Here is a 27,895-nt window from a genome sequence, read left to right on the forward strand (position 1 = left end):
GCCCCCCCCCCCCCCCCACTAGGGCGAAGTTGGCTGAGACCGCCACTGGGGCGCGGGTTAAAAACTGAGCTCTTGGGAGCGATTCCAATGGTTCAATGTTTTGCGTCGAAATCGGCCGAACATGACGTCACTCTGACGTCATTTCCGGCCGACCTATGATAGATACGAAGTTGAAATTTAAAAAAAAGTATCAAATTGATGCAGCCGAAGGTACTGAAAGTTTGGCGGCGATACGTCAAGCGGTTTAGAAGCTATTGCAGAAAACCCCCAGTGCAGTGGGTCGCGGATTGAAGGTGTTGACCTCGGGTCGAGGTCAGGACAGTGGTCGAATCGTGCGCAGGGAGAAGAGACCTGGGATGGAACTTTCACATAGAAGAAACGAATTAGGGTTTTTGGACTACCATGAAACGTCATCGGATGTAGTATGTGTGGCGTGATGCTAATCTGTATTTTTCGCTCACTATCACACACAACACAAATAACACAGAACGTGACATATTCACGTGACACTTATCCGGCTGCCTACATCTAAGCAGCCGGCACATCCTCCGTTTTTCATTTCTGATGTGACCTACTCCTCAGCATATACGGTGACCGAGATCTCTGGTTCCCAGTGATCTGAGGTTCCGGTCCTCTCCGGGAAACCTGAGGTGGTGCTGCTGCCTCTTGGCGTGGTGGCACTCTTAGGTACAAGCTTCCGTCGCTGGTTTCTCTTCTCTTTGTCGAGTCCGTTGTGTCCTGACAGGGGCTGTAGTTCCGCAGATGACGTCGATTTCTTCGGTACACTCGTCCATCCTCTGTTTTGACTGCATAGGATCGGTTGCTGTCTCGACTTACAACTACGGCGGGTCTCCATTTTTGCTGGCCGGGTATCGGTGCCATCAGCACCGGCGTGCTGGTCTGCATGGGGGGGGAGATCCTTTGCAGTTCTGTTATAATATTTCTGCTGCTTTTCTTTTCTTTCCTGAAGGCCCCTTTCTGCACCAAGCGGTACTTCGGGATTGAGCAGTTTTCCATGGATGGGTAGCATAGTTCGAGTACGCCGTCCCATGAGTTGTTGCGCCGGGGAACTGCCGACATTTTCTGACGGTAGGTTTCGCATTTCTAGTAATGCTAGATATGGATCTGATTTTGTCTCGCATGTTCTTGTCATCATTCTCTTCATTTGCTTCACCGCGTTTTCGGCCTTTCCGTTAGACTGTGGATATCCGGGAGAACTCGTCGTGTGTTTGAATTCGTACATCTCAGCGAACTCGCTGAAATCCCTTGAGTTGAAGGGAGGGCCATTGTCGCTGACGAGCTCCATTGGAATACCATAGCGTGCCATATGTCCTTTTAGCAGTCTGATGATTTCTTTCGTGGTCTTGTTGTGCACTCTGTCGCATTCTATGAAGTCGGAATAGTAATCTACAGTGACTAGATATGACCAGCCTGCAAACTCCATGAGGTCACAGCCGATCCTCTCCCATGGTCTTGCTGGTACTTTGTAGGATATGAGTGTCTCTTTCTGTTGGGCTGGCTGATAAGCCGCACATGCTGTACATTTGGAGACATAGTCTTTTATGTCTTCGTTCATGTTTGGCCAGTACAGGGCTTCTCTTGCTCTACGCATGCACGTTTGCACTCCAGCATGCGACAAGTGCACGCGTTCCAGCAGGTAGCGCCTTGCGCTGACAGGTACGAAAATTCGATCACCTTTAAATATTACTCCCTTGTTGACAGATAACGTGCTCCTGAGATCGAAATACCTGCGTGCTTCCATCGGTACATCACTTTTATGTTTTGGCCATCCTTTGCTGATGAGTTCTGCGAGTGTGCATGCTTCCATGTCGTTTTCTGACTCTGTTCTCAGGAAAATAGCCGTTTTGTCAGATATCGGCAGGTAGTCTTCTATCTCCAGTTGTTCTATGTTAGCTTCTTCTTGGCATCTTCCAAGTGAAGCATAGTATATTTCATCCAGATGTTCCGTGTTCTTATCCGGGAGCTGAGCTCTGCTAAGTGTATCGGCTAGATGCATGTCAACTCCCCTTTTGTACTCTATATGGAAGTCGAATTTCTGCACCGCTAGCATCATCCGTTGCAAGCGTTTCGGTGTTTCAGCGAGGCTTTTGAGCTGGATCTGTTCCAATGGCTTGTGGTCCGACTGTATTGTCACCTCTCTTCCCAAGGTGTACCGTTCGAACTTGTTCAGTCCGTAGACAATCGCGAGCATTTCTTTTTCGATTTGGGCATAGTGTCTCTCAGCGTTGGTGAGCGTTCGAGAGGCATAGGCGACTGGCTGACCGCATTGCATTAGACACGCACCAAGCCCCTCTTGAGACGCGTCCACCTGGAGACTAGTCTCGTCTTTGGTACTGAAGTATTTCAGAACAGGTGCCTCGACGATCAGCTTCTTTATGGCTCGTAGAGCCTCGCCGTGGATGCAGTCGTCAAAAAGGAAAGGTGCATCATCCTTCAGAAGCTGACGGAGTGGTGCTGCTACTGTCGACAGGTTTGGGGAAAACTTTTGAAGATAGTTGACCATTCCCAGCAGCCTCTGCACACCTTTCTTATCTTTTGGGGCTGGCATGGATTGGATAGCACGCGTCTTCTCTGGGTCAACTTGTGGACCTCGATCCGTGAATAGGTGACCCATGTAGGCTACTTGTTTTTGTTTCAGCTTCATCTTGTTCATGTTCAATCTTATACCTCTTTCTCTACATCTTTCTAGTAGAGCTTTCAGTTTCCTGTCATGATCTGTGACAGCCTCTTCGTATGTGTCGCCTTCCCCGTAGATCAGAATGTCGTCGGCAATAGCCTTTATGCCATCTAGACCTTCTAGCTCTTGGTTTAGCCTTCTTTGAAATTCTTCTGATGCCACGGCTATACCAAATGGCAAATACCACTTCTGACACCATGTGGCGTGATGCTAATCTGTATTTTTCGCTCACTATCACACACAACACAAATAACACAGAACGTGACATATTCACGTGACACTTATCCGGCTGCCTACATCTAAGCAGCCGGCACAGTATGTGTTTATGATTGTTGTGCCCTACCCAAGGAATGACACTTCCTGAGGGTGTGGCTGTGGCTGAGGGTGTGGCTGTGGCTGAGGGTGTGGCTGTGGCTGCGGACCTGAGGGTGTGGCTGACCCGAGACCTGTACTTTCCGCTCAGGAGGTGCGTCCCCTCATGGACCGCCTGTGCGACGAGCTGCAGGGTCTGAAGGAAGCCGTCATAACTCTGACGGAACAGCAGTCGCCGCCGGCGGCCGGCCCGCACACCCGGCCCCAGAGTTCCGCAGAGCTGCGGGACACGGTGCTGGCCGACGTTCGCGGCATGCTGAACGAGGAGCTGCGCCAGCTGCGCCGAGAGCTGCAGGAGCTGAGCGTGAGTCAGGGGGACGGCGATTCAGGCCTACTGGGACGGAGGGCTGCTGGCCCGTCAAACCCGGCGGTGGGTGGCCTCTGCAGTCACAACAATGTCCGACCGCGTCATCAATGGCAGAGACCTTCACTGTGCTGACCATGTTTATCTCACACCCTTGTTTATTTAACCATCGCCGGTACGAGGTGTGGCTAAAAAGAAACCGGACTGCTTGTGCTGGCCATAAAGTGGGGGGCCCGAAAACTAGCGAGACACTTGACATTAATCTTTATCATATTGTGGTGATGTGTGCCAAACGGCATCTCGATATCGCTATTATTCTCCTTTCCACAGCTCTTTGTTTTATCGATGTTCGGCGGCCTTGTCACAGTCAGGCTTCTACAATGAGCTTCGAAAAAAGAAGGAACATCACGTTCCTTGCCAAACTCATCAGAGACGCTGAATCTGTTCAAGGCTTTAATGTTATGTTAGGTCATATGTCACATGGAAGTGTTTGAATGGCATACGAGGTTCAGCACTGGTCGTGAGGATATCTGTGATGACCCCAAGGTCTGGAGGTCCATCAACGTTCGCGCGCATGTCGAAGTTGAGGGTGGAGACGACATTGAGCGTCTTTTTTCGATCATAGGGGATTCGTTCACCGCCAGTTCGTGCTGGAGGTGTACCACAGTCGACCAGCATTTCTACAAGGAAGACCCGGGACGCCTCATTTCACGAGTCCGGCGCACCAAGTGAAATTTCTGGGAAGCCAAGAACTGGGTGCTTCATCACGACAACGCTCCAGCGCATTCTGCCATTAGCGTCAAGCAGTTTTTTGCCAAAAAGCAGGTTGCGGTGCTCAAGCACCCTCTTATTTGTCAGACCTCCCTCCCTGTCACTTTTGGCTGTTCCTTTAACCCTCGCCGGACCTATTGGTTTTCTACATACGCGCCGGCCGAGGGGGGGGGGGGGCGGGTACGACCCCCCCCTCGCCGTTTCGCCCCTGGTGGAGCTAGCGCGTCGCGGAAAAAACGAGCGTGTGCGCCGTTACGAGACGCAGAGATTGGTACCCGATTTTAAGGTCCTAGGTCAACCGGTGACCTCTGAGGTCAGGTCAAGTGCCCCAGGGTACGGTTCAGTTTTTGGTGAATAACTTCGCAAAAAACGGCCGCAGAGCCGCGATTTTGGCAGCATCGTGTTTGCCTTGATCAGGCGCGTCGAATGATATACTTTTTGTCCGGGTCAGGTCAACTTGGGGTGTTGACCTCAGGTCAAGGTCAGGTCAGCACCCCCAGGTCACGAAGTTGGTCGAAAGAGGTCATGTCGCATATCATTCGATTCGGCAGGTCTTCCTGAGTCCATTGGTGGCTTTCCCGACTCGCTAGCTCAATTTGATCGGGAGTTATTGACGAAAAACTAATATGACCTTGATGACGTCATAAATGACGTCACGGAAGGTCAACATTGCAAAAGTGACGCATCTAACCTTCCAAGGAGTGCATCAAATCACGATTCTGTGTGCTTGAGATAGTTGGAGATCGTTCCCGGCGCCAGAATAGCAGTTTTCATTTTTCCCCATTGACTTATAATGGTGAGGTCACGAAAATGACCTGACCTCATATGACCTTTAGGAAAAATCCGAGATATACAAGTTGTGAGACTCATAATGGATACTAGATCCTGCAAGTTTCATTTCCCTGTGACATCTCCTCTGGCAGTGAGGGCGTTGCGAAGTTGCGACATCTGAAGACCGTGCAGAGGTTCACTTATGACGTCATAGGTCAGTGACCTGACCTGACCCAAAAATGCGGTTGGTGTCAAAAGATGTGGCTTGGATCAAAGGTCAGGTATGCCAAGTTTCAGCTCTCTATCGCCAGCGTGTTTGGAGCTATCGCGAAAAAACCCTATGGGGGGGGGCGGCACCCGCCCCCCCCCCTCGGCCGGCGAGGGTTAACCCTCGCCCGCACATGGGGGGGGGGGGGGTTGGTTGCCACCCCCCCTCAGGTAGTCTTTCTGCTCTGCACTCAACATTTTTTTTAGCTAGAAGGCTGATTTTTCGTATAGCTGCTCCTCTATCCTTTCTTGATGTCCACTGAAAATTTCAAGTTTCTGTGATTTTTGGTTTCGGAGATATGACCTTGTTTTTCAGGTCATGTCATGACCCAAATGGCCAATTCTCAACATCTTGCGTTTGCCATGGGCCTTATGAGCTTTTGACACCCTGATTTCGGCCTTTTTTGCCAGTCTTACCTCCTAACTATCATGGAACATGTTGTTTGACGATGTACAGGGGTCAAGGTCAGGGTCAAGGTCAACCTAGGTCACCTAAGATAATTGCGTTTTAGGGAAGCTGAATTTACTTTTTTTGAAGTTTTTTGACTGCATTTTTGGTAAAAGCTTCTCAGATCATGATTTCATGTAATATGGACCCAAAAACAATCGGTGCACACATCAGTATACACACAGACACACACAGACATACAAACACATATAATTGACCTTGACCTAACTTGACCTGAAATGACCTCAGCAGCAAAATTCTGGTCGGGTAGTGTGACAAAGAGGTTCTAGCTGGCTTGGCACCAGAAAACAGCATCGTCATCGGTATTTGATAAGCAGCACACTTGATATCCAACGGTGACCCAAAACAGCAACATTTTTTAGTTTGACCTGACCTGGAAGGTCAATGACTGACCTGAGAAGGTAAAACTGGGTATCATTGGATTCGTCTCTTCCCAAAGAATCTTTTTGGTCCTTACTGCTAAGCTCTATCTCGAACAGGAACGAAATGGCGCGGGGGGTGGCAACCCCCCCCCCCCCATGTGCGTTCTAGGATGGGAAAATGGCATGTGCGGGCGAGGGTTAAAGGAAATAGTTCACTTTCACGAAATTATTTTTTTTTGCAACGATTTATGATTTATTATGTTCAAAATAATCAGCAAAGAAAATAAAACCTTTTTATAACAAAATATTTTTTTTTTCTATATTTTGATATAGGAAGAACTTTTCAGTTTCTGTAAGGCACAGGCGATCCAGTATGAAAAGAGCATGGGTCCCGAAAATTCTTCAGAAACAGAGAAATTATCGCAGCCACCGGCATTTGGGCGATCTGCTCGATCTGATAATGTTCCCCTGAATGTCCTAATTGATCAGTACGATAATTTCTCTAGAGTTCTCGTAGATAATTTCTCTAGTTTCTGAAGAATTTTCGGGACCCATGCTCTTTTCATACTGGATGGAAATATATGCAAGGCACACATCCTCAACGCAAGACACCTTTTTCGGGACGAGAAATAGAATATCTTTGCCTAGGGTGATCGTTGGGCTGTAAAAGCTCCTGATTTATGCTCGTCTCAGCCCAAGCTACGGAACTGCTATTCCAGTTCAAAACCCATGTTAAAAAGTGAACTATTTCCTTTAAAGGGACCCTCCCACCTTCAAAAAAGTAAATGAATTGGCACGAAAGTGATGTCGCTCGGTTCAGAAAGAGCGAAAACGAATGTCTACCAAATTTCATCGAAAAATATTCACCGGTTTTCAAGATATTAGACTTTTACTTTTGTTTACTTTTTGGGATCTCCGCTGTTCCTAGCGACTTTATTTGAAAGTGCGGCATTTGTTGCGCGCAAAGCAGCATACACCACCGCGTGCTACCAAACGTTTTAGTAAAAGATTTAAAAATCGTTAGATCTCCGCTGACGTCACAAATTCTAAGGGGGCATACCAATGCACTAGCCCCTTAGAATCCGAAAACTGCAAGTTTGAAATTCCATATCTCCGAATTAAAGCATTTGTCGATGTTGTGAGTGCCCAAACCGGTATTTGCAGGCCATGGCCACCAATTTGGCTATCTCAACTCAAAACTAATGTTAAGGTGGGAGTGTCCCTTTAAATGAAAAAGGTCGTCAAGGGAACCCATTTTGAATCGGTCGAGGACATCCAGACCAGAGTGACCAGCATCAGCGTCATCAATAAAACAGAGAGCTGTGGAAAGGAGAATAATAGCGATATCGAGATGCCGCTTGGCACACATCACCACAATATGATAAAGATTAATGTCAAGTGTCTCGCTAGTTTTCGGGCCCCCCACTTTATGGCCAGCACAAGCAGTCCGGTTTCTTTTTAGCCACACCTCGTATGTTGTGTCGGATCTCATCACATTGCGAGGAACGATAAGTGTTGTGCATGTTCTGGCGTATCGTGCTCCTAGATAGTGTCCCGTTGTCACTGAAGTCTCCACCTCTGACACTCCTTCTGCCCCTTCGGCAGCTGGAGGTGGACCAGATGAAGAACCAGAGGCAGCTAGAGGTGCAGGTGGCACCACAGCTGCAGCAGCTCCCCATACCGCAAGAGCTGTTTTCCTGCGGTGGCAAGGCCCCCGCCACGACGGCTTCCACCATCTTCGGGTCGGGGTTTAGTAAGACGACGCCCTCTACCGGGACGGTCTCCAGCACGAACGGCGGTATCAAGCTCGACCAGGCGCCGTCGGCCTGGACTGGCGGTACCACGACTGGCGCCTCTGCTGCCGCCTCCACTGGCTTCAGCTTTGGACCGACCACAGCGCCACCTGCTCAGCCGAGCACGCCGAGCTTCTCGTTCCGTCCGCCGACCGCCGAGGGCGCCACCAGCACACCGGCCAAGGTCAGTCAGTCAGAATACAAACCGTCAGCCAGCTACGAACGATGCCCCCAGGGCTCACTGCCTTTCCCGAGGCACGTGGCTAATAGCTTCTCGCCCCACTCTGTCCATCACTATTGTCTGCCCATAGAATAGTGCCACACTCTCCATTTCGTCGCCAGTTCGCCTGCTAACCTTGCTCATGGAATGTTCAGCTTATAGTGACTACCTATATCTGCCTCCATCGATATCCGCACCGTTCCATCGTTTCCATCCTCAGGATAGCCAAATCCTTCTCCTCCACGCCGCAACCGCCTGATCCGGGCTGGACGGGCAACTTTATCCCATGCGGGATTGCCCGTAAGCCGAGCACCGCCCGTAGCCGGGTGCGGTGAGTGCTGGGGGAGCCCCCCCCCCTTCCCCAGCAGGGCGTGGAAATCCAGGACCCCCAGCGGGGCGCGGATTTATAATCGGGTATCATTTACTGCGTATGGTAACAGCGCACACGCTCGTTTTTTCCGCAACGCTCTTGAGCTCCATCAGGGGCATAACGGCGAGGGGGTTCGTACCCCCCCCCCTTCCATCGGCCGGCACGTGCGAGTATGTAGAAAATATAAAAGGTCCAGCGAGGGCTAAGTGTTCCCTTGGCCTTGTCATTGTTCCTTTATTTTATAATGTATTTTCATGTGTTCAACTACTGATGTGTTTAACTGGATGTCTGAACTAAAGCCGCCCCTGCACCGTTTTCTATCGCAGGCAAGGGGCGAGAACACCACGGAGGAGGGGCCTGTCAGCTCGACCTCTGGCTCTGGCGCCGCGGTCTCCAATACCACCACCTCCAGCGCCGCGACCTCCGCCCCCGCCGCTGCACCGGCCGCCGCCACTGAATCCGGCTTCTCGTTATATAACGCCGAATATCTCGTTATATATAAGCCGAATATCTCCGGCTTCTCGTTCGGTAGCAGGTTCGGTGGTACACCGGCTGCCCAGAGCACGGCTACGGACGGCCCCAGCACCAGCTTCACGTTCCGACTGCCGGCCACCGCCAGCGCCACAGCGGCAGCAACAGACTCTGGTAAGTTGGCGAAAGGCATAATCATCGCGCACAGCTATCAGGAGACCCACGCTAGGCTGATACTATAGCATTGCTTAACCCGCGCCCTGCTGGGGGGGGGGGGTGTTTGAACACCCCCCCTTGTGGTTTTTCGCGCATATCACAAAAACGGCGGCGCGGAGCGCCGCCGTTTTTGGTACACCTTATCGTACATCAATTCTACACATGTTGTGAAAATTTCAGACCAAGGTCATTCAAGGTCAAGTCACCAGATCACTTGAAGTGACCTCACCTCATAAAAAGTTTCAATGTCTGTCATAGCTACACCGAGTGACCGATCGCTTTGAAACTTTCAGCGATTGCTAAGAGCAATAGCATGTACAAAATGTATATCTCAGAATTTTGATATCGATGACCTAAGGTCAGGTCAATTTTGCGACCTCCCCATTATAAGTCTATGGGAGAAAATTGAAATGCGCCTCTTTTGGACAAAAGACATTATTAACACTCCCAAACACCGAATTACAAGTGGCTTAGACACACTGAACATGAAAATGGTGTCCGTGACCCTTGTTTATGCCCTGAGGTCATCTTAGGTCACGAATGGTATCGAACATTTTTTCGCAAATAACTTTTGATAGAGGCATGCTAGAGCGATGAAAACGCCTTAGATGTGTTCAGCTCGACGATACGGATCGACTGATATGCAACATGACCCTTTCCGGTCAGGTCATAACCTTGACCTGGGGTCAAATTTTCAAGTTGACCTTGCAAGGTCAACTTATAGTTCATTCGATGCGTCTTGACGAGAGGAACACAATGCCGGTAAAAGTAAGCTCGTACAAGGCTTGGGTCAAAAGTTATTGCAGAAAAACTGTTTCCGGAAAAATCGGCTATTTTTGCAATTTTTGCCCCCTGCAGGCAAAACCGTTGACGTTAGGTCAAATCTGAGAGAATTACTCAGAAAGGGCTTTAATAGGGCTATCGAATGCACTTTTCCGCGGCGCTGTAGCTCTATTAGTTCTCGAGTTATGCGTTGGCTTCTTGGAAATTTTCGACATTCGACCTGGAAATCGGCGAAATTTTGCCTTCAATGACCTCTGGTGACCTGACCTTTGACCTGACCAAAAAATTGACCGAAGTAATTTCGTCATTATTTTTGACGCTCTTTCGAACGCCGCCTTCCGCGTATCGCTACGTGGCCCAGGAGCCGAGTTACAAGGGGGGGGTGTTCAAACACCCCCCCCCCCCCAGCAGGGCGTGGAAATCCAGGACCCCCAGCCGGGCGCGGGTTAAGAAATGGCAGGTAGTCATGCATGAGACGTTCAGGCGTACTTAGTACTGTCGTGTAAATAGTGGGATCAAATAATGGTCTGACGATGTCTTGTCATCGGTGTGGTGGGGCGATGAGCTTACAAAAAATGTGTCGCCGTTTCAATCATTACACGACGTCTAATGGCTTTCGCTATCCGTTAACACCGCCGTTCTTCTCTCTTACCGCGACAGACTCGGATGAGGTGACTGTGGTGGGCGAGGTTCAGCCGACCGAGGAGCAGCGCGCTGCCGCCGCCCGGCTCCAGCTGCCGGCCGGCTTCTACCTGTACGAACAGCGACCGCCGTGCCGGGGATGCCGCGGCTGCTGGGACCAGATGCCCGGAGAGGTAAGAGTCAACAGTCAGCTGAGGCAACAGTCAGAACGAGTGTTTTAGTGAGATGTCATTTTGTATGCATGCACGTTTTCATCTAGATTAATCGCTGCTCCAAACTCAAGTGCGGTTGGCATTTTTCCTCGATTCTTATGATATTTTTATGTGTTCCACTGGATGTAGAACCTGCACTAAAATAACCCGTTCCGTTTTCTATCGCAGGCAAGGGGCGAGAACACCACGGAGGAGGGACCTGTCAGCTCGACCTCTGGCTCTGGCGCCGCGGTCTCCAATACCACCACCTCCAGCGCCGTGACCTCTGCCCCCGCCGCCGGCGCCGGAGCGGCCACTCCCAACAGCTCCTTCCATTTCAAGGCTGCCCCGTTTTGGTTTGCGTTCGGCGGCGACCAGAGTAAGGTCGGCGAGGCGACTCCCAAGGCCACGTTCGAGTTCGGCGTGTCGTCCGCAGCCTCCTCGCCGTTCAAATTCTCACTCGGCGGCGACGCCGACAAGTCTGGATCCTCGATCTTCGGAGGAGCGGCGGCAGCGGACACAAAGACCACGTCAATATTTGGAGGTTCAACGGGTAACAAGACAACTTCGATCTTCGGAGGAGCGTCGTCAACTGAAACCAAACCTGTGTCTATTTTCGGAGGAACACCCTCTTCCGAAGCCAAAACCACGTCCATCTTTGGTACCCCATCGGTGTTCGGAGGAAAGGGAGCTGACAAAGCCGTATCTTTCTTCGGTGGTTCGACCACCACCGACAAGACATCCAAAGAAAACCAGATATTCGGCGGCTCCGGGACTGACTCCAAGCCCGCCTCTCTGTTCGGCGGCTTTGGTGTGGCCTCTGGTGCCCAGTCGTCTCCGTTCGGCTCCGGCTCCTCAATGTTAAGTGGATGGCCGTCGTTCGGTAGCGCCGCGTCTAAGCCGGCCTCCAGCGAGAGCGGCGCCGCCGCCAAGCCACCTACTCCGGCCAACTCGTCCGCCCCCAAGGCGCCTGAGCCGGCCAGCTCCGGCTCGGCCCCGTCGGCACCACCGGCCACTGCTACTGGATCGACTGGTGCCGGCGCTGCGGCCACCCCGGCCCCGTCGGCACCACCGGCCGCCGCCACTGGATCGACTGGTGCCGGCGCTGCGGCCACCCCGGCCCCGACCAATGGGTGAGGCTCCGAACTAGGGATGTCTATTTTAGAAAACATGTGTCCAATGTCTGTCCAATGTCCAATGCTTACGTCGACCGTTTGTCCAAAAATGTCCAAGCCAGCCATTTGTCCAAAGATGTCCGACATCTACGCAATAGTTTACACTCAACACCGTTATTTAACCCTCGCCCATGTAGGGGGGGGGTGCAACCCCCCCTGAGGTTTTTCTTAGCTACACGCCGAACCGTTTCAGATAGCCTGCTCAAATTTTCAGTACCCTTTGGGGCATCCTTTGCGCAACTTTTGTTTTTTTTTGTCAAGGTCATGTCAGGTCACGGAGTTATGACGTCATAAAGGGAACAACCTCCAGCCAGATTTACGCTAAATTGGAGATTGCTTCACATTGGTATAAATGCCGACTGACCTGACACACTGATGGATTGTTTTAGAATCACAACTGGCTGATTTGACATTGGCACAATGTCCGTTGACATTTTGAAGGTTACTAAAGGTCAAGGTAAGGTCAGTGACCTCGGTTGACCTGTAATGACTTCTTGCACTTGTATGCCTTTTCGGGGTGTTTTGATGCCCTGAATTCGAACTTGCTATCCATTTCAGGCATCGTCGGATGTTTCTTGTAGTTCATTTGGGGTCAGGGTCAGGTCAGTGACGTCACACGCCTGACGTGACCCAATGCACAAATGACCTTGCAGACTTCCGATGCTCCCAACGCATCATTTTTAGAGTTATGACATCGAAATACACACCAAACGATAGAGAATTGATCGAGGATCACGACAGTGAAGATTTCAAGTCGATATCTCTTACAGTTTTGCCGCGATCGGCGCGGAAATCTGAAAAAGTTAGATTTTTCCGAAAAATTGACCTTTGACCGGTCATAAGTAGGTCAAATATTAACCCTCGCATGTGTAGGGGGGGGGTCGGATGGACCTCCCCCCATGGTTTTTCGCGAATAACTCGCGTAAAAAGCGGCCGATCGCGACGAAACTTTCAGTACCCTCGCATTGATCAATTTTACACCTATCCTGAAAATTTCATGACCCTGACCCAAATGACCTTTGACCTGTGACCTCTTTTCCGAGACCATGTTTGGCCGTAATCGCGATTTCGCGTATGTCGGCTCGCACTAGCCGCACGTTTGCAAGCTTTTCGTGGTTTCAAACGTTCAAACATGTGATTTGATGTTACTCCCGTGGGTGTCAAGGTCACCTGAAGGTCAGGTCAGATCATTGACCTTTGGTGACCTCGGGTGACCTCGGTTCACTTTTTCGAGTTTTACATGTTTCTAGGCTAGTTTTTGGAGCTGAATTCGAATTTAGCAACCATTTGAACATTTACGAAGTAGTTTTGGTGACTTCGTAACATGTTACGAAGCTGTCAGAGGTGGTTGACACATACTACGAATACCCGTCACGACGCCTACTGGTTGACCTGACCTGACCTGACCCGACCTGGTCTAAATGCTTCAAGACATCATCCGTGATCAAAACTAACACGATATTCGTGATCAGCACCCCGAAAACCCCTTAGCAGTCACACTTTACGACTTTCTAACAGGTCCCGATTTTCCCGACTTTGGGTCATTGACCTGACCTGGAAGGTCAACCAATGACCTAGGACCTTAAAATTGGGTATCATCGGCTTCCTCTCGTCACGGGCAACACGCTCGTTTTTTCCGCGAAGCTCTAGTTCGATCAGGGGCCAAACGGCAAGGGGGGGGGGTCCAACCGACCCCCCCTACACATTCACTCAAAACTCAAATGATTCCTTTTTTGGTGTAAATGGGGTGTGGTCTAAAACGATACCCACTTTACGCCCTACCTAGACCAGAAGAACACCATCTTAACCCTATCGAAACACCAAACATACACCCTGTACACCTGTCGAACACCGTTCATACACCCCTCTTGCACCCTTTTAACACCACCAGTAAACCTATATGACACCCGTATCATACCCACTTGCACCGGGTTAACACCCCCTGAACCAGCTTTATGCCACCTTTGCACCTTATGTGCACTCTTTTTACTCTTGTGCTACACCACTTTGCACCCATTTTACTCCTGTTCTACACTCCCTTTGCACCCATTTTACTCCTGTTGTACACCCCCTTTGCACCCATATTACTCCTGTTCTACACCCCCTTTGCACCCATTTTACTCCTGTTCTACACCCTCTTTGCACCCATTCTACTCCTGTTCTACACCCTCTTTGCACCCATTTTACTCCTGTTCTACACTCCCCTAGCACCCACGGTACACCCGGCTAGCACCATCCATGCACCGCTCCCCAACACCACCGCTCCCCACCTTTTTCATTCGCAGACCCGTCACCAAAGTCAGCCAGCTGGTGCAACATTTATTACAACGAAACTTAAAACGAAACGCATAAAGAAACTTAGCGCATACGAAACTTAGCGCGGCCGCCCAGCCGCGGTGGTCGACTATGACGAACAGTTTCAGTCTATCTTGAAGGAACTGCTGGTCTTGGATGTCGGCCGGGGGCCGCTCAGTGGCTAGGAGTAGCACTCTGATTTCTTGGCGGTCCCTTGTTTGATAGTTCTCGTTGATAAGCCTCTGTTGAGAGAGGTAGTTCCGCCACTGCTGGTTCAACTCGGGCGGCGGGAGCACCAGCGGAGGTGGGCCGTCCATGGGGCGCTGAGAAGCCGAACCCGGCCGAGGTGTTGAGTCTGGTTGCGATGGCTGGGAAGCACGGCCCGGCCGGGGCGGCTGTAAAAGAGTCGCCACTCGGCGGGCGAGCTGTTCCAGCTGGTCGTCACCCAGAAGCACCGGCTGGGTGGGCCTCGTGCCCCCGGCACCGCCTTCGGATCGATCCAGCTCGAGCTGTAGCTGGCGAGCCACCTGGCTCCTGGTGTTCCTCGACGGCGTGTCGGCTGCTGAGAGTCGTTGGCGCGATGTGGAGGGCGTACCTGGGCGGTTGTTGCCCATCCGCTCCTTGGAAGGGCAGAATCTGGCCGCGGGTAGGCACCGTGGTGCGTCCCGCTAGGCCAGAGGGAAATCCTGCGTCGCACTCCGCACTCACAGCCCACTTAACCCTCGCCCTGGCAGGGGGGGGGGGGTCGATGCGACCCCCCCCTAAGGTTTTTCGGAGATAGCGTGAAAACGGCGGCGCGCAGCGCCGCCAAATTTGGCACAGCCTATGGGGCAACCTTTTTACATATGACCTGAAAATTTCAGGTCCGGGTGACCTTGGGTCAGGTCACCAGGTCAGAAAAACCGGTACAAGGTCATGGTCAAATTTCAATTTTCTTTTTGCACCTGTCCAACTCACAGTTTTGCACTGATTTCCTTCAAACTTTCAGGATGTGCTAAGTTCACCGAGTTGTATAGCATATAGTTCGGGTTTTTTGAGGTCACTGACCTGAGGTCAGTTAGAGGTCATTACGTCGTAATGTTAAGCCTATGGGAAAATACTAAATTCGGAAAATACTGGAGATATCCGCTTTGTTCTATCACTTTTGTGCTTTGAAACCACAGTACTGAACAGCAGGTCACTTGGTGTTTCTTTGTTTGGTGTACTTATCCATGGGTCAGGTCAAATGAGGTCAACTGAGGTCAAATGACGTTTTTGCCAATAACTTGGCACATAATGACGCTAGAGCTTAAAAAATGGTATCATTGTGTTCCTGGTGATCAGCCGAATCGAATGATATGCGATATGATGCAATTTGGTTAACTTTAACTTAATTTATTAATTTAAGTTTACTTAAAATTTAAGAAAAACTTTAAGTACACTTAAGCAAGCTATAAAGTATATCATTCGACGCGCCTTGACGTGCTGAGTTCACTGGTGCTTTTCTTTTTGCTCTATCTTAATTAGATCAAAAGTTATAAGCGAAAAACTTTTGACCTGTTTTTAGCGAAATTTTTGCATTTATACCCCCCAAAACCCCCCTAAATATTGACCTAGAGCAACCAAATTTGCACAGGGGTGAGAACTCCAGAGGGCCCACCTACCTACCAAATTTGGTGTTTCTAGGTGCCATAGGAGCCAATCGCGAGGGGGGGGGTCGCATCGACCCCCCCCCCCTGCCAGGCCGTGTTATGAAAAATGCCCTGCCAGGGCGAGGGTTAATAGAGGTTTTCACTTTTCGCCACCTAGCACTTGGGACGCTCCCCTCGTCGGAGCGTCCTGAGTCGCGGTCACGGCGAAACTGAGCCGTTAACGGCGGCCGAGGGCCCGCGCAGGGGCCTAGGCCGCTTCCCATTGGTCGGCCGCGCTGACGTCATGTCGGCAGCCGTTAGAAAGCGCGCGAAAAACGGCGTTGCAAAATGGCGTTGCTTCCTTGCTCAATGAGTGTAAAAGGGGTGTTTCCAGAAAGTTCTTATCCCGATCTATTCCCTTATTACACCCCGATCTGGGCATCGCCGCCCTAGGTGTACAGATGGTGTTTCAACGATGGTGTTCGTATAGTGTAAAAAGGGTGTTTCCAGAAAGTTCTTATCCCGATCTATTCCCTTATTACACCCCGATCTTGGCATCGCCGCCCTAGGTGTACAGATGGTGTTTCAACGGGTGTCCGGACAAATTGCCGAAAGGCGATTTACCGAATGTCATTTTGCCGAATGCATTTCGTCGAATGTCATTTTGCCGATGTGCTTTTTGCCGACGTGTCAAAAAGTCGAAATGCTAAAAGTCGAAATGCCATTTGCCGACATGCCTTTTTGCCGAAATGCCAATTTACCGAAATGCCTATTAGTCGAAATGTAAATTTGCCGAAATGCGATTTGCCGAAATGTCGATTAGTCGAAATGTAAATTAGTCGAAATGTAAATTTGCCGAAATGTCAATTTGCCGAAATGTCAGTTTGCCGAAACGTCAATTTGCCGAAATGTCAATTTGCCGAAATGCCAATTTGCCGAAATGCAAATTTGCCGAAATGTTTTGCCGAAATGTTAATCTGCCGCAATGTCAATTTGCCGAATTGGCAGTTTGCCGAAATGTCAATTAGTTGAAATATAACTTTGCCGAAATGTCAATCTGCAAACCTTGGTTAGGTTAGGTTAGTTTAGGTGGTGTTTATTTACTTAGGACCGATCACCAATTTACTTTTGGTGCAATCCCCAAGTAAGAAGCAAATCACATGATATCCGTTGACCTCCTGATTTCATAACTAATCATTATTGTTGAAGCACTTGCTGTATGTAAGGCATAGGTATAAGTTCTATGAGAAAAAACACTTTTAACCCGCGCCCGGCTGGGGGTCCTGGATTTCCACGCCCTGCTGGGGGGGGGGGTGTTTGAACACCCCCCCTTGTAACTCGGCTCCTGGGCCACGTAGCGATACGCGGAAGGCGGCGTTCGAAAGAGCGCAAAAAATAATGACGAAATCACTTCAGTCAATTTTTTGGTCAGGTCAAAGGTCAGGTCACCAGAGGTCATTGAAGGCAAAATTTCGCCGATTTCCAGGTCGAATGTCGAAAATTTCCAAGAAGCCAACGCATAACTCGGGAACCAATAGAGCTACAGCGCCGCGGAAAAGTGCATTCGATAGCCCTATTAACGCCCTTTCTGAGTAATTCTCTCAGATTTGACCTAACGTCAACAGTTTTGCCTGCAGGGGGCAAAAACTGCAAAAATAGCCGATTTTTTCGGAAACAATTTTTCTGCAATAACTTTTGACCCAGGCCTTGCACGAGCTTACTTTCACCGGCATCGTGTTCCTCTCGTCAAGACGCATCGAATGGACTATAACTTGACCTTGAAAGGTCAACTTGAAAATTTGACCTCAGGTCAAGGTCATGACCTGACCGGAAAGGGTCATGCTGCATATCAGTCGATCCGTATCGTCGAGCTGAACACATATAAGGCGTTTTCATCGCTCTAGCATGCCTCTATCAAAAGTTATTTACGAAAAACTGTTAGATACCATTCGTGACCTAAGATGACCTCAGGGCACAGCCAAGGGTCACGGACACCATTTTCATGTTCAGTGTGTCTAAGCCACTTGTAATTCGGTGTTTGGGAGTGTTTATAATGTCTTTCGTCCAAAAGAGGCGCATTTCAATTTTCTCCCATTGACTTATAATGGGGAGGTCGCAAAATTGACCTGACCTTAGGTCATCGATATCAAAATTCTGAGATATACATTTTTTACATGTTATTGCTCTTAGCAATCGCTGAAAGTTTCAAAGCGATCGGTCACTCGGTGTAGCTATGACAGACATTGAAACTTTTTATGAGGTGGGGTCACTTCAAGTGACCTGGTGACCTGACCTTGAATGACCTTGGTCTGAAATTTTCACAACATGTGTAGAATTGATGTATGATAAGGTGTACCAAAAACGGCGGCGCTCCGCGCCGCCGTTTTTGAGATATTCGCGAAAAACCACAAGGGGGGGTGTTCAAACACCCCCCCCCCAGCAGGGCGCGGGTTAAATGGCCTCCTTACAATGAAATACCGAAAGATGAAATAATGAAATAATTATTTCATTAAGTTTATTTCATTCAATTATTTCATTAAATAATTATTTCATTAATGACCCGGTGGCAAAAAGTTCTGTCTGGCTTATTTTGATAATGACCTGTGGTCGAAATCATCAATAATTATTTCATTATTTCATCTTTCGGTATTTCATTGTAAGGAGGCCATTTAAAAGTGTTTTTTCTCATAGAACTAATCATTATTCATGGAAGCATCAATACCATGTGGAAATAAACATAAAATTGCTCGTGGCGAAGCAGTGCAGTGCCGAAGGCAATGCCCTAGGAGAGATTACAGGCAAAGGTAAGTCAAATATTTTTAGGTTAAACCTCGCCGGCCGAGGGGGGTGCGGGTGCCGCACCCCCATAGTTTTTTTTCGCGATAGCTCCGAACACGCTGGCGATAGAGCTGAAACTTTGCATAGCTGACCTTGATTCAAGCCGGATCTTTGACCCGGTCCCGTAGCTCAGTTGGTTAGAGCGTTGGACTCCGCGTGGTGAGAGCACGCGTTCCCGGTTATGACAGTCCGGGTTCGAAGCGCGACGGGCGCTCGACATTTATGGGCCTCCTGACAGGTATGGTTGCGGTTGGTGGCAGGCCGTAGCCAGGCGAAGTCAGCGAGGGGACCGGCCGTGCGCGGCTTTGTGCGCACGTTAAACTTTGAACTCTAAATTCTGCCATAGAATCGGAATTGCGCGATCGGAGGGTAGAGGGCAGGGTCATCGCAACAAGCTTCGCTTAGCGGTGGCTCTGTCCTTGTGAATCCTTCCCATCAAAAGGTTCGGACTAAATTTAAAAAAAAAATCTTTTTACATCAACCGCATTTTCGGGTCAGGTCAGGTCACCGACCTATGACGTCATAAAAGAACCTCTGCACGGTCTTCAGATGTCGCAACTTCGCAACGCCCTCACGGCCAGAGGAGCTTTCACAGGGAAATGAAACTTGCAGGACCTAATATCCATTACGAGTCTCACAGCTTGTATATCTCAGATTTTCCTAAAGGTTATTTGAGGACGAGGTCAGGTCATTTTCGTGACCTCACCATTATATCTAAGTCAAGAAGAAAAATGAAAACTGCTATTCTGGCGCCGGGAACGACCTCTAACTATCTCAAGCACACAGAATCGTGATTTGACGCACTCCTTGCAAGGTTAGATGCGTAACTTTTGCAATTCTGACCTTGCGTGACGTCATTTATGACGTCATCAAGGTCATATTCGTTTTTTGTCAATAACTCCCGATCAAATTGAGCTAGCGAGTCGGAAAAGCCACCAATGGACTCAAGAATACCTGCCGAATCGAATGATATGCGACATGACCTCTTTCCACCAACTTCATGACCTGGGGTTGCTGACCTGACCGTGACCTGAGGTCAACACCCTAAGTTGACCTGACCCAATTAAAAATCATATCATTTGACGCGCCTAAGCAAGGCAAACACGATGCTGCCAAAATCGCGGCCCTGCGGCCCTTTGTGGCGAAGCTATTCGCCAAAAACTGAACCGTACCTTGGGGCACTTGACCTGACCTCATGTTGGGATATTGTGACCGCGGACCGGTCGTGCGGGGCCGAGGCGCGGGCCGGGCCGGCGGCTCGGCCGGCCGGCCGGCGAGCCGCCTGACCGCCGCGTGGTCACCGCGCATGCGCTCTGTGCCGTGGTTATATAAGGGCGCGACCGTGACCGGACTGGGTCAGTCGGCGGGTCGCCGTGTCCGTGCTTGGTCTTCGGTCGCTGGAAGCACAATACACCGTGTCGTGGTATATGCAGCTTTACTTGGCCCTAACATATTTTGGCGCGGTCGGTAGGACCAATAACGTAAATGGGCTGCATATGAGTTTTTAAGAAGGAAGATTGCTGTGAGAGTTCTGTGACGACCTACGCAAGCTCACGGTGGAAAAGGTGGACGGAGCCGGTGAGTAGAGACTTTGGGTGGTGAGAGGTTCTCTCCAGTAGAGTTCAGTATAACAAACTATGGATTTATCTACCATTTTCCTTTCAAGAGCTTCGAAATTTAGTGGAGAGTCGGGGGAAGTGTGGCAGAAATGGTTCTGCCGATTCGAAGCTCAGACGGCGAGCATGAAAGCCGGGGACCGGCTGGCGGCTATGGTGGGTCTTTTGGACGGAGTCGCACTGGACACATTCGCGTCACTCACCGAAGAGTCACGGAAGGACTACGGCAGGGTGGTTGAAGCACTGAAAAGTCGATTCGGTCGGCAAATAAGCACGTTGCAGGCTCATGCCGAACTCAACCGAGTTTGCCAATCACCTTCGGAGTCTGTTGAAGACTTCTCAGCCAGGATCAGAGAGCTGAGTGGGCTAGCCCAGCCGGCTCTGCCCAGCGACCACAGCGCTATGGAGGGATTCCAGTGCGGCCGATTCATCTGTGGCCTCCGTGACACGCAATTGCAAGAGAGGTTAATCAGCCAAAACGTATCCACACTGACTGACGCGGTACGCGTTAGTAAAGAATTCGAGGAAACGAGGAAGACGATCAAGGCAGTGCGAAATCATGAGATCGACGTCATCGGGGCGGTCCGCCCGGTCGGGGGTGAAGCAACCGCGGGTCAAGCAGAAAAGACTGTGACGGACAACAACCGGCTCACAGCCATCGAAGATCATATTCGCGGGCTACACGAGTCGATATCGGCCATCACAATGGCGCCGAAGACGACAACTGATGCGAGTAAGTCTCGCCGACTTCCCCGGTGCTACCGCTGCGAGCAGCCGGGTCATTTTCAGCGAGACTGCCCCGAGCGTAGCCGTGGTTCACCTAGCGTCAGATGCTTCGGCTGTGGAGAATTGGGTCACCTCAAGCGACACTGCCCCATTTCATTGCCGTCGACAAGGGATGGGCGCGCGCTGCCGCTCTGCTTATGTTGCGGGCAGCAGGGCCACTGGATGGCGGGGTGCCAATACTTCCAGGGTGGCAGCACTGGCGGAGGCCACTCCGAGACAAGAGCTGCTGATCACCGGCGGGGCGCCGGTGCGCATCAGGAAAACTGAACCGGACTGGAGCCGTGGGACAGGTCCCAGTCCTCTCGAAAGCGTCCCCACTCACGGCGTCGGCCGTTCGGGTCGTCATTCACGGCGCTCCGACATGGGCGCTGGTGGACACTGGTGCCGACTTCACCATGATGCGAAGAGGATTTTATGAGGGGAATCCAGCACTCAGAGCAATCCGGCTCAGCCCGAGCGCGCGCAATGCTATCGGAGCGGGAGGTACCTCCCTCCAGGTAGTTGGTGAGTTGGAAAACCTCTCATTATGCATTGATGGAGTCAGCTTCCGATGCCCGGTAGTGACCGTGGCAGACGACCTCGTGTACGACGTGATACTAGGTCGCGACTTCCGCACGGTCATCGACGACGACGCTGGCTCATTCAAGATTGGAACCATGAGCGTTCCCCTGCCGAGCCGGGAGCAGGTTCGACCAAGACGTGCGCGAGTGCGATTACTGTCGAACGTCGTCATTCCAGCACGGTCAGAGAGCGTGGTAGCCGGTAAGCTGGAGAGAGTGGACGGCGTGCAGAGTGATGAAATGGGTGCAGCCGGGATATTCGAGCCATCAACCGTAGCGGAGCGGGAGGGACTCCTGACTCCAAGGGCTCTGGTCGTTGCAGACGACGACGGGTGCGTCTCGATCATTTTGACAAATGTTGGGTCTGAAGAAGTCCGTGTTCTCAGAGGCAGTGACCTAGGGACGTTTTATGATGCTACAAACGAGAAGGACTGCGAGTACAAGTTGTGCCTGGCTGCAGACGGAGGCGTCGAGGACAGTGATGATGATGACGTTGATGATGTGAGCTGCAGAACAGAAAGGCGTCAGAATACGACGGTGACAGAAGTACTTGATGTGGACGGATCTGACTTCTCAGCGGAAGGAAAGGAGAAGCTCAGAACCATTCTCAGCGAATATGCAGACATCTTCAGTCAGTATGCGGGTGATATCGGCAAGACAGATTTGCTCGAACACCACATCGACACAGGGGAGGAGGCTCCCGTGAAGCAGAGACCACGGCGGGTACCAGTTAAACTCCGCGAGCAAGTCGAGATGCAGAAGACGCAGATGATGAAAGATGGAATAATTGAAGAGAGTACAAGTCCGTGGTGCTCCCCAGTCGTCCTGGCCAGAAAGAAAGATGGAAGTTTCCGCTTCTGCGTCGATCTCCGCGCGATCAACAGCCGAACTCGAGGATGTGCGCATCCTCTGCCGAGGGTCGACGAGGCGTTGGATACCCTAGCGGGGGCAACGTGGTACACGACGCTCGACATGGCGACCGGCTACTGGCAGGTCCCGCTGGCCACAGAGGACCGAGAAAAGACGGCGTTCTCCACGGGCAAAGGACTCCATCAGTTCAGGGTGATGGCCATGGGTCTCAAAAATGCTGGAGCCACATTCCAGCGACTCATGGAACTGGTGCTTGCGGGTCTGGACTCGAAACGCTGTTTAGTCTACCTTGATGACATCATCATATCAAGCAGATCCGAGGACGAGCACATCGCAACGCTCCGTGATGTCTTCAAGCGAGTGAGGTCGGCGAAGCTGAAGCTCAAACCAGAAAAGTGCCGCCTCGCAAAGCGCGAAGTTACGTTCCTCGGTCACCGGATCGCAAAGGAGGGACTCCTACCGGACCCACATAACATCCAGAAGATACTCGACTGGGCTCCACCGAAGACGGAAGATGGCATGAAAAGCTTCCTCGGATTGTGCGGATATTACAGCCGTTTTGTCCCACAATACATGGATCTCACGAAGCCGCTGAGGGAAGCCAAGGTGGTGGGTGACCACCTGACGTGGACGCCGGAAGCTGAAGCAGCTTTTGAGAGTCTGAAGCAGGCGCTGACTGCACCTCCAGTGTTAGCCCTCCCTACGTTCCGTGGTACATTCGTCTTGTACACGGATGCATCCGACTCTGCAGTCGGTTCAGTGCTCGCGGAGCGGGTGGGTGACACGGAGAGAGTCATCGCCTACGACAGTAAGGTGCTGACAAAGCAACAGCGCAGATGGCCAACATATGATAAAGAACTCTGGGCCATCGTTCACGCCATCCGGCGATTCAACCAGTACACAGTTGGAGCAGAATTCGAAGTCGTGACCGATCACAAACCACTCACGGGTGTACCGGAGTCCATCAATGTGGAACGTGACGGGACGGGAAGACGTGGCCGGTGGGCCATCGAGCTGAGCTCTTACCAGTTCCGGGTGATTGTCCGGCCGGGCCGTGATCACGGCAATGCCGATGCGATGTCCCGGCAGCGACCAGTCAACGGCAATATCTGGACGGGCAAGCGCAGCAAGTCTTGTCCCGCCGAAGCCGGTCAAGCACCCGTGCATACCGCAGCTACAAGAGCCCAAGAACCTGCTTCTGGTGAAGAGGAGGAATGTGTGGGGAAGACTCGAGGCGCAGCAGAACTTGACCAAGTCTGCGCACTGCCTACTGCGCCACCTAGTGCGAAGGGTGACCAGGCGGGACGCCTAATCACTGAAGCACCAGGACAATCGGAGTTGCAGACGGCGCAACAAGAGGACGAGGTCCTCAGTGTCATGCGGAACGCCTGTCTGGGCAGTCGGGAACCACCGCCCGATCACCCTCTCGCCGAGTGGGAGCTACTGCGTGGGAGCTGGACGCAGCTCGAAGTGCGGGAGGGCGTTCTCGGCATGAGGACGAAGTGGGGCTTCCGGGCTCTGGTCCCCGATTCGATGCGATCAAGAATCATGACGCTCGCCCATGACCATCCGACGTCCGCACACTTGGGACGGAGTCGAACAACGGAAAGAGTGCGACAGCGCTTCCTCTGGCCCGGCATGTTCGCGGACATCCGTCGGTACTGCAGCACGTGTGACCTTTGCCAACGGCGCCATCGCCCTGCACCGAAGAAACGGGCTCCTCTGGTGACGGAGGTCACGAGTCAACCATTCCGCAGAATTGCGATTGACATCACTGAGATGCCGGTGTCGGAGAAAGGCAACCGATATGCAGTAGTCATCATGGACTATTTTTCTAAATACGTCCGAGTGTACCCAGTCAGACGGCAGGATGCCGAAACCGTAACCACGGTGCTGTTGGATTGGGTTTACGACATGGGGGTGCCAGACAGGATTCACTCGGACCAAGGAGGCCAATTTGAGTCTGCATTGTTCCAGTGCATGTGCAAGCGACTGGGCATCCTGAAAACGCGTACAACACCCTATCACCCTGAGAGTGATGGTATGATAGAGCGTTTTATGAGAACACTCAAGGACATGGTCGCCAAATACGTTGACCCTCAAGGAGCGAACTGGGACGCTGACATCAAGGCGTACTGCATGGCCTACAACACCTCTGTGCACAGCGTCACCGGATATTCCCCGTTCTTTCTGCTGCACGGATTCCACCCGAAAACGCCACTCGATGCGGTCATCAACCCTCCGGATCGGGCGGTAAATATCCGGTGCTACCTTGAAGACCGTCTCAAGGCCATTTCAGAGGCTTATCAGACGACTATCAAGAAAACCCGGGCCAGTGCTACGGAGGCTGCGACCCGATTCAACCAGCGCGCGAGCGGAAAAGGGTTCGAGGCTGGTGACCGGGTATGGATTCGGGATAATAGGGTCTCGGTCGGCGGGAAGCCGAAGCTGGGACTGTACTACAAAGGCCCGGGCACCATCATCGGCCGCCTTGGAGGAGAGAGAGGAGTAACGTACCTCGTCCGTGACGACAAGGGCAAGGAAAAGGCTCTGCACTTCAACCAGCTAAAGCCAGCTGTGGAACGGGAGTCCCACAAACAGGAAACGTCTGGAAGCACCCGGAGGGACGACGCATCGGACACAGCCACAGAAACGCGTCCCAGGAAGCAGACGGGGTCCGAGGAGACTGGACCGGATCCACTGGCGTTGTACTACCTCTGCCGGCGGTCCCGAGATCAGGTGGGGAATGGGGGTACATCTGTGCGGGGCGCGTATGTGACCAGGTCTGGCAGAGTGTCGCTCCCCCCAGATCGTTTTCAATCCTAGGCCTCGGATGGTCTCGATGTGCATCACCAGTGTCTGAATCAGTTTGTATTTCCGGTCGCGTTCCGGTCGCGTAGTGTGTCGCGTTTCTTTGTTACTTAACCAAGTGGAAACGTTTCTTTTATGGGGGGAGGAGTGTTGGGATATTGTGACCGCGGACCGGTCGTGCGGGGCCGAGGCGCGGGCCGGGCCGGCGGCTCGGCCGGCCGGCCGGCGAGCCGCCTGACCGCCGCGTGGTCACCGCGCATGCGCTCTGTGCCGTGGTTATATAAGGGCGCGACCGTGACCGGACTGGGTCAGTCGGCGGGTCGCCGTGTCCGTGCTTGGTCTTCGGTCGCTGGAAGCACAATACACCGTGTCGTGGTATATGCAGCTTTACTTGGCCCTAACACTCAGAGGTCACCGGTTGAGGTAGGAGCTTAAAATCGGGTATCAATCTCTGCGTCTCGTAACGGCGCACACGCTCGTTTTTTCCGCGACGCGCCAGCTCCATCAGGGGCGAAACGACTAATGAGCATTTCGGCAAATGGCATTTCGACTTTTTGACAGGTCGGCAAAAAGCACATCGGCAAAATGACATTCGGCGAAATGCATTCGGCAAATCGCCTTAATTACCACCTCGGCCGGCGCGTATGTAGAAAACCAATAGGTCCGGTGAGGGTTAAATTGTTGTGTATCTGGCTTCAGGCCGAAGGCCTGAAGCCTGATCCACAACCACTTAACCTAAAAATAATTGACTTATCATTGTCTGCAATCTATTAATGTATCTTCTTCCTTATCCACGGGTAGGCAAAAATCAGTACGTCAGGTAAGGTAAGGTTTAGTTATGTTTTTCTTATACTTTGGTGGCATGAAAGTGGGTTTCTAACTTTGAAAAGCGAGTCGGTCCTAAAGTTAATATTTACGGGTCACGTTAGGTTAGGTTAGGTTAGGTTAATTTTGACTAATTGACATTTCGACTAATTGACTTTTCGGTAAATTGACATTTCGACTAATTGACACTTCGGCAAATTTACATTTCGACTAATTAGCATTTCGGCAAATTAGCATTTCGACGAATTGACATTTCGACTAATTGACATTTCGGCAAATTGACATTTCGGCAAATTTACATTTCGACTAATTAGCATTTCGGCAAATAAGCATTTCGGCGAATTGACATTTCGACTAATTGACTTTTCGGCAAATTGCACGTCGGCAAAAAGGCATATCGGCAAATTGCATTTCGACTTTTAGCACTTCGCCCTTTTGACACGTCGGCAAAAAGACACGTCGGCAAAATGCATTCGACATATTGACATTCGGCGAATAAGCATTCGGCAAAATGCAGTTCGGCAAATTGTCCTGTAACCGTTTCAACGATGGTGTTCGTATAGTGTAAAAGGAGTATTTCCAGAAAGTTCTTATCCCGATATATTCCCTTATTACACCCCGATCTGGGCATCGCCATATGGTGTACAGATGGTGTTTCAACGATGGTGTTCGTATAGTGTAAAAAGGGTGTTTCCAGAAAGTTCTTATCCCAATCTATTCCCTTATTACACCCCGATCTGGGCATCACCTAGGTGTACAGATGGTGTTTCAACGAGGGTGTTCGCCTGGTGTGTTGATGGTATATTTAGCGGATCGGTGTATGAGCGGTGTTAAAAAGGTTCATGGGTGCAAACAGGGACTAACAACGGTGTATAATGGGCATCAGGTTGGCGTACTTCTGGTGCATATTTGGTGTAAAGTGGGTGTAATCCCAACTTAAGGTGTCAATGGGGTGTAAATCGTGTTTTCAGTGATATAGAAGCTGGAAAACGCCGCACACATGCGAGGGTATCGCGAGATCTCGTTGAGAGCAATCCGTTGGTCTTTTCCGCTAAGCTCTATGACGCTCCGTTTTCAAACGCCAGGGGGGTCGCACCCCCCCCCCTACATGGGCGAAGGTGGCAAAACACCGTTTACGGGCGATGGTTAATTTGCAATTAATGTATCGTTACCAGCTTTAAAGTGGTAAACATATCGAAAGCTGAGCTTTCTAATAGCCAATCAATGTTAAACACGATTACTTTATAAAAATGTTGAGGTGTAGCAAGCGATTGTCCAAAGTTGTCCAAAGCCTGCTGTCATTATCCAACCGAATTCCGAATTGGACATTGGACAAAATCGGAATTCCGAAGATTCAAGTTCCGATTGACACCACTACTCCGAACGGAGCGGGATTGTGGCTCTGATGGCCGGGATTTGTAGTAATCTTAGTACGAGTATGGCGGCGAAAACCACCGTCGGATAATTAACGTAATATGCTGGGCTTTTGCAGCGCTGGCATTAGTCAGTAACTGCTAATAAATAACTCCATACCCTTTTGCATGATGATATAGAAGACTGTGAACCCTCGCCCGCACATGGGGTTCCCCCCCCAGGTAGGCTTTCTGCTCTGCACTCAATATCTTTAGAGCTAGAAGCCTGATTTTTCGTGTAGCTGCTCCTCTATCCTTTCTTGATGTCCACTGAAAATTTCAACTTTCAGGTTTCTGTTTTTTCGGAGATATGACTTTCTTTTTCAGGTCATGTCATGACCCAAATGACCAATTATTAACATCTTGCGTTGGCTATGGGCCTTATGAGCTTTTGACA

General features: G+C 50.9%; 1 protein-coding gene across 1 annotated transcript in view; it reads left to right on the forward strand.

The window, feature by feature from the left end:
• The window catches only part of LOC122394153 (nucleoporin NUP100/NSP100-like), an 80,744-nt gene that overhangs the window by 28,196 nt on the left and 24,653 nt on the right, over positions 1–27,895 (forward strand). The window contains exons 3-8 of the mRNA XM_043390812.1: positions 3,162–3,374; positions 7,620–7,991; positions 8,724–9,042; positions 10,528–10,682; positions 10,890–11,698; positions 21,967–22,989. Coding sequence (XP_043246747.1) covers positions 3,162–3,374; positions 7,620–7,991; positions 8,724–9,042; positions 10,528–10,682; positions 10,890–11,698; positions 21,967–22,989 — 2,891 coding nt within the window. The remainder of the gene's footprint in view (positions 1–3,161; positions 3,375–7,619; positions 7,992–8,723; positions 9,043–10,527; positions 10,683–10,889; positions 11,699–21,966; positions 22,990–27,895) is intronic.

The sequence above is a fragment of the Amphibalanus amphitrite genome, unplaced genomic scaffold (assembly GCF_019059575.1).
Source record: "Amphibalanus amphitrite isolate SeventyFive unplaced genomic scaffold, NRLGWU_Aamphi_draft 000576F_arrow, whole genome shotgun sequence".
Lineage (NCBI taxonomy): Eukaryota > Metazoa > Arthropoda > Thecostraca > Balanomorpha > Balanidae > Amphibalanus > Amphibalanus amphitrite.